Below are 7,896 nucleotides of genomic sequence, written 5' to 3' on the forward strand. Positions count from 1 at the left end.
AATAAATACTGTGAACGATATATCATATATAATCATCTTTAAATGGTATGGGTAATTAGCAGACAGATGCAAGTTTAATATATACAAATTTGGTTGGTCTAGTCCAAACAGTCTCTGAGTAACTGAGAGAAATGCAAAAAGTGTTGCAACTGTCCCCGGTCTCCCCTACCTTGTCATACAACATTCACATCCAAGTCATTTGCTGTAGCCTACTAAATCCCAGTTCGTTAGCGTGTGTTTGAAAATGGTAACACAAACACACAACACACACACTCAGTTTCGCTTTTTGTGGGGAATTTCCATAGGCGTAATGATTTTTATACTGTACAAACTGTATATTCTACCCTCTTACACTAACCCTACCCCTAAACCTACCCATCACACAAAACTTTCTGCATTTTTACATTTAAAAAAAAACAACAACATAATTTAGTATGTTTATTAATCCATTTCCCTCATGGGGACTGCTGGCTGGTCCCCACAATGTAGGTTATTTCAGGTTTTATAATCAGGTTAATATTTATTTCAGGTTAATAACACTGTTGATCTGGTTGTTTTGCATATGTAATGGCGTGGTACAGATTTAAAACACAAGCTCGAGTTTTGCACTGATGTAAAAAGAGAGTGACATCATACCTAATGTTGTCACTACGTACCCAGCTATTGAGAGGCCAGCCAACACGAGAAGAACTGAATTAACATTGACGAGTTGGTAAAAAGAACCAAAATGCAGCCTGTGGATTTCAAGCAGCCCAATAGCATGTAAACAATATTGTGATTATGGGTGGATAAAAAATAAATAAAAATAAACTGTAATACTGGGTCTGCAGATTTCAACCAGGACTTGACCTTTGTGTACATGCAGTATATCAAAAAGTTAATACAGTTATGGCCAGATGGTCCTTTTTGTGTATATCAACAAAGCAAAGTATAATAGTTTGTAATTATTTTAAATATTTTTATGTATTTTAAAATATGAAAACCGATAATTTCCACAGTTTAGTCCACAAAGACTGCTGTTAATTAGACTGCGTAATTAAGCTACCATGTGAACTTTTTTTTCTTTTTTTTATCAGTCCAAATTAAAATGACACAAACTCCTAAATAGTTTAATTACTTATATGTTGTTTATTCATTTTAGATCCAAACACTAAAGGTAACAGTAAGCCAGCTACAATTGACAAAGAAGTAACTACGTACCCAGTTATTGAGAGGCCAGCCAACACCAGAAGAAAGGTATTAACTTTTTGAAGGAGTTTCATGATTCCTGTAGGCTATTAGGTTTTGTGTCCTTATTAATTCGAAGAACTGAGTGTCCCACAGATAAAGCAAGCAAGAGAGTGATAATTAAAGAGGCGTGATGCTGGGTTACAAGGTGATGACAGTATTTTTTATTTTTATTGCCACCCACCAAGGGAATAACAACCATTCAGAATTTCTTAGTTAGGTTCTCTTTACTTCCAAAATAACTGCTGCAAATAAATAATTTTACATTAACAATGGCACCAAACATGAAAAGAAATAAATAATATAAAGGTTAAAATTATAAATACCAAATACCACCACAATTACTAAAAACACAGATTTGGAACTGAACAATGTAAACACAGAAAGTTAAAAGTGCAAAGGTCAGGCACAATATAATAATTCTGTACATAATTTGACAACTCTGTGAATATGAAAATATACAAACACTGAGATTGTGGGGGTTTTTTTTCTTCTAATTGCAGTTTCAAAGTAAAAAAAAAAGAAAAAAAGAAAGATTTTAGCCATGCAGGGCTAAAGCCCCGGATCTTTTGCACTACTATAGCGACGCCCCTGGACATGCATACGCATAGGCGTAATTTGCGGGTAGGACATGTCCCCACCACTTTTGAAACATCTCGCGGCACGAATGTACCAATACAAACAAACAAAACATCTCCAGTTAACCAGCAGAGCATTCATTTCATTCGTTTTTTAAATAAGAGTCGATCCAGCGCTGAAATGTGTTGTTTTTTTAAATCAACTGATCAAAGTGCTCGTTGCCGAGCGATCAGTGGCGCGGATACTATGTTTGTTTCTGGCTCGCGCACAGCCTTCACTCAGACGCGCGTTTCAATCCGTTGTGGAGAGACTCTCTATTCGCTCCGGTACAATTAGAAAACAAAAAGCACAAAAAGTGTCCCTGCCTGATATACAACCACTAAAAAACATAATCGGTTTTGATGAAAATAAAATAAAAATAAACGATATGAGTGCGGATTAGAACTCGAACCTCTGACACGCTTGGCAAAAATTCTACAACTGGACCACTTAAATACACACATAATTTTCGTCGGATCAACATATAATAGGCCTCATTGAACGACCACTTAAACCCAATATTAACATGCTTTAGACATATTTTATTTGTTATTTATACTAGTACCCTATTGTGATGATTTTTCACGACCCAGATTTTTTGGTGCCCCCCCAAGCACTTGGTGCCCTACGCGCAGTGCGTGATGTGCGTGTGCGGAGCGCCGGCCCTGGGTACAGGTTTGAAAAACACAAGCCCAAGTTTTGCACTGATGTAAAAAGAGAGTGACATGATACCTCATGTTGTCAAAATGTTTTAATCTTTTTAACTATCAAATGAAAACCATAAAAAACGATCAAAAAACCATGTATGTTTTTAAATGTTTGATTATCTTTTTATTAGTAATGTCAATCAATAATTAAAATAATTAACGAATTAATTCCACATTATTTTTATCGCGATTAATCACACCTAACATTAATGTTTTTAATATCTTTTTATATTGTAATAATTTCACATTTAATCTCCAAATTAATGTAGAAACAACATAAAGACAGTATTTTAAATATTTGATCTAGCACAGTGGTTCTCAAACCTTTTACACCAAGTACCACTGTGACACTGCGGCCCTGTCCCAAATGGCGCACTTCATGCGGACTTTCGGTCTCGTGGACTTGAATTGCGCGTGCTCGCTGAGTCTACGAGTCCGTAGGCCGTCCCATTCAGCATTTTAACGCTCTGAAGTGTGCTCAGCAGCGCCCCCTTTGTACCCTTGAAGCGGTCTTCCATGAAGCCCGCATAGAAGCAGGCTTCACGCACTTTAACTACCCAGGAATCCTTGCAAAAGGCCAATCAGACAACAGATGGGAGGAGATTTCGCTCACGGATAATTGTTGACATGGCTGAGAAGAAAATATTACGGTTTTTATGACCTAAATGTACATTTTACCAGTTGTTACCTACAGTTTATACAAACATTATGGTCATCGAGCAGTGGTTGATGTCTCAAACATAATAATAGTGCGTTTAATAATACGATCGCATTATGATTCATTAAATAAATAGAACCGAATGGCAGGGCTTTACTGAGTCATATGTAAACATAGTATGAATATTGAAACCTGTAAATTGAAAAAATTATGTTTAAATTATGTTTTAAAATTGTAATCTTAGTTCAAATGGAACATTATGTATTATTATGTACAACTGTATACATCATTTAAATAAGCATGATTTATCTATTGTCTAATGCCCAGGTGATATGCACAATATCAAAATATAGAACTGTAAAATTAGGCTGTGTAGTGGACATGCAGATAAGACGTCGGAGCGCAAAAATGTGATTTCTCCTGTCCAACAACAACCAGACCGTTATTTCCGGCATGCCGATCGAGTCTGTCCCAAATATACCTCTCAATGCGCCCTCGTGGACTCGCGCCAAGGGCCCTATAGGTCTGCACTACATGACGTCACCAAAGTGTGGACTCTGAGGAAGTCCACAAGTCCGGAGTGTGCCATTTGGGACAGGCCCTGCCACACATAGACATCATATAGATAGACGCCCTATCGACCGCTACTGCCTTCTGGCGCGGGTGAGCCGTGGGGCCGCCATCTTAGACCGGTCACCCGCTCCACTCAGTGTAATCTGTATGGCAGGTGCAATGAGCTGTCAGCGCATTTAATTAATCATACCTCACTGAATACCGAACTGATTTTCACGCGGGTTTTTCTGCTGCAAAGGTCATTCATGTAGCTATTATACAGGACACATGGTTCGGCGTATTTTAATATTCATAGTAGGCTTAACAGTAATATAATATTCTGATATAAGATATAAAGTGACCAGACGTCCAAAATCAAAATATGTGATGTAGGATATAAGCTATTTAATAAATCACACACTATAAATATGATAAAGAAGCAGAAACAGATAGTTGCAGTAAAGTAAGATATTTTAATAAGTAGAAGAAACGTGTGTGTTTTACATTTACATTGCTTCCTGATATCACGTGCGCAAACACAAATAACCTATATTTATATATATATATAACAGTTATGTCCGGTCGAACAATGTATGAATTAACTTAAGATTGGATTGCGGTAAAAGTAAGTTTCGTGCCTCTTACAAGTGCTTTCGAACTTCTTTCTGATCTGAATGGTATGTGGAAAACACTTGAGTTGAGGGAGGGAGAAAACACGCAACTGAATGCCTTTTCAAGCGTCTCAATACTTGAAAAACCACAGGAAACTACTTTTAAACACGAAATTACTTGATTTACAGAGGGTCTATTCGCACGTTTATAAACGTTAACGTTACCTGAGGTAATTTTCCTGGACCTTTTTACAGAAGGTAAAAGTCGCCGTAATCTTTACTGACATTGTCCGAAATGATTACTGAGATGGCACATTCGGACGGGACTAAAATAACCGAGAAGCTCTTGTAATTATTACTTTACCCCACCTCATGTCAGGTGAACACCGGCTGGTGCAGTAAACATTGCCTAGCTAACGTTAGCTGGCTACGATATCAGTACAGTAATATCAAAGATCCTTGCTCCTTCTCAATTATCTGGTAATATTCTATTCACAAAATACAACCAATAGTACGGTAATGTTAAAAGTAATCCCCCGGGCCCTATTTGCGATGGTCCGCCGATTAGAACAGGAAAATACTCCACAGTGCTCTAGCATCTTCACTGCTGCCACGCAACGAAACTAGGAATACGACCGGTTTAAGATGGCGGCCGCATTTCTCAGTGCCCAGCGGCCAATAGGGCATCTAGTCTCTATATAATATCTATGCTGCCACAGTAAAGCCCTGCGCGATGCTCACTTAAAACTGCAGTCCGTAGCTTTTCCTCTTTGTCGCCATCTCTGTTCAAAATCTGCAATTGCAGTTATTTGCGGAATTATCAACTTTACGTGGGTTGTACATCGGCATGAAACAGCGCGGATGAATCCAATGTTTTGAGGAGAGTGAGCGGCGGTCAATCACCGCGCCGGTGTGGATACGGGCATTCAGAATCACAGAATATACTTTTTGGAAGTATGACCAATATTAGAATTTTCAACGGAAAATGTCGTCTGAACAAGTAAGTAACATCCACTTTTGTTCTGATCAACTAAGGGGAAAAAACCATTGCAGCAAATCGCGCTGATTAAATCTAACGATCGCTTATATCATGTCTAACTGCAAATCATAGAAGAGCAGTTATTTTGTACAAGGGTGAATGACGGATAAGGATTAAGATGTGAAAAAAAATAAAACTGCCAAAAAAAATTTAATTTGAGGACTTTCTATACTTATTAGAGTGTTGTGTATGTAATGCAATGACATGTACACATTTCAAGAATGTAATTAACCACTTTTTTTGGTGAATCATATCTTTTTCCCCATGAAAATGTCATTCCAAATACGTAATGAATTTTTAAATTAATTACATTTCTACCATTGTTGGCATACAAATGTACTGATATCCATAATTGGAGCTCAACAAACAACTAGTGCTCGTAAAACTACATTTTAATCACAATTAATATAATCAATTTGGGATTTCATATAGACATGTCATGGGCTCAGTTTTGGCTGCTGATAACTCAAAATTCAGAACCAAATTTTTAAAAAAGCTGGAAAATGTTTAAAAATGTTTTCCAATAAAGTAAATAAGACTTGTTTTATCATTAACTCAACAAAAAACAGAATTGTGTAATCTAACACACAAATATGGGTTAAAATAATTGCCTGTGTCATTGTTAGCCGGAATGACATACTGTTAGACGGAAGGACATTCTGCAATATTTTTCAGGATTACCATAAAAACCATCCTCAGTATAATTTTTTCCTTTCCAACACTCAAACTTGAAACAAAGTAAGAGACACTGACAAGTTTTTAATGATTTAAAAAAGTTAAATTCATTGATAATGACCCATGTGACTCATTGAATCATATGAAATCAAGATGAATGACAGCTAAAATATGGCAAAAAAACATACAATTATGTAAATAATGTTAATGTTAATAATATAACAATAATAACTTTGCCTAAAAGTTTTTAATGTTAATTAAAAACTAGATTGTTGTGCATATGTCATTCTGGATAACGGATGACATGTCCTGGCTAACAGAGGTTTTTTGTTATACAAGAATGACATGTTGTTATCCAGGAATGACAAAAAACAATATTTTTTCTTTATAATCAGGCACTAACTTAACCACCTATGGAAAACTACAACTTAGCTATCATCACTTAAGGTAACCTTTTAGATCAAATAGATAGTTTTTTATATAAAATCATTAAAAATGTTTTATTAGTGTTATCCAAGAGGTCACATGATATTGCTACAAAGTGCTAGCCTGGCAAGCCAGACCTACATCAAGATGTTTAGTCTGGCAACTCACCATAGACACGGCTTAATCCGATGGGCGGGATAGACGGCTGTCTTTCAAATTCCCTCTGCACACAATAGGACAGCGCTTCAACCAACCAGAGCGTTTTCCCAACAGCGGAGCTAACTTTAGTTGATAGATTCAACTTTTGCCATATCTGGCCGGCAAAACGACGAACACATCTTCCTTTTTTTAAGAATGACTTAAGTGCCGTTCTTTGCTCTTTTCTCAAAGAAAAGCTTAACTCCAAGTCCTCCAGAGTCGCGGACAAAGCCGATTCGAAAGATGTTCTCCAGCAGCCATCATTCTTTGTTTTCAAGTCGCAGCCAGGTAACCGTCGCAACTCTGTGGTCATTATGTTAAACCCGCCCCGCATACTCTATACGCGACGTGATTGGCCTGACCCAATTTAGGTTTTTGCAGCTCCAAAGTCTATGGAGAGTTGCTAGACTACCCTGGCTGCAAAATACATTTTGCTGCCGCTAGGGTGCGTCTAGATTTCTAGGCTAACAAAGTGCACCAGTGACCGAAATATCAAAATATCGACATTTTAAGAGACGCTTCCTGACCTTTGCACATGTTCTAGTGCTCCTTCAGGGTCTTCTTTTTGATACAATATTATGTCACATGACATACCAAAATGCATTATGGTCCAAAATGGTCATTGATGTCTGTTATCCAGGACTGACATTAGCGAAATCACAATTTGGGGACAAAAGTCATTCTGTCATAAAAATGTAAATAAGCTTAGTATTATCACTATATTTGTAGGAATCATTGAAAACATCAATACAATTATGCCCAAGTAGATTTTAAATACTTTTATTTATAATTTTAAAAATTTTGTTGTATTTTTGTATTCAGATTTGAAGCCGGGACAGTTACCCGGAATGACATTTTGAGACTTTTGAGCTCAATAGTTCCTTAAAGATTAATTATTTATAATGAATTCTCACATGAGTAATTAAAGAGGGGGAAGTTGAGTCACTTAATGAAGTGCATTTAAAAATGTATACATTTTTATATTATGAATATGCTTGGGACACCAGAATTGACACGCCACGTCATTGACCCACAAACAAATAACAATCATAGTGCTATGAAATAAACGGTGTATGAACGGAATCCCTGTTATGCATAAACGTGTTACAATATAACATAATATAAACATCTTAGGTCTAGGACAGGAAAATTTTCACTTTACCGATCTGATTCAGATCCAATACT

The 7,896-nt window shown here is 36.7% G+C and overlaps 1 protein-coding gene across 3 annotated transcripts in view; it reads right to left on the reverse strand.

Moving 5' to 3' along the window:
• Window positions 1–1,374, reverse strand: part of LOC309492161 (globoside alpha-1,3-N-acetylgalactosaminyltransferase 1-like) — a 71,128-nt gene extending 69,754 nt beyond the window's left edge. For all 3 annotated transcript variants that reach the window (XM_082161036.1, XM_082161037.1, XM_082161035.1), the window contains exon 1: window positions 1,201–1,374. In XM_082161036.1, the coding sequence (XP_082017162.1) occupies window positions 1,201–1,262 (62 nt within the window). In that variant the 5' untranslated portion in view covers window positions 1,263–1,374. The remainder of the gene's footprint in view (window positions 1–1,200) is intronic.
• Window positions 1,375–7,896: the final 6,522 nt, after the last annotated feature.

Source organism: Leuciscus leuciscus (assembly GCF_965113295.1).
Source record: "Leuciscus leuciscus genome assembly, chromosome: 2".
NCBI lineage: Eukaryota > Metazoa > Chordata > Actinopteri > Cypriniformes > Leuciscidae > Leuciscus > Leuciscus leuciscus.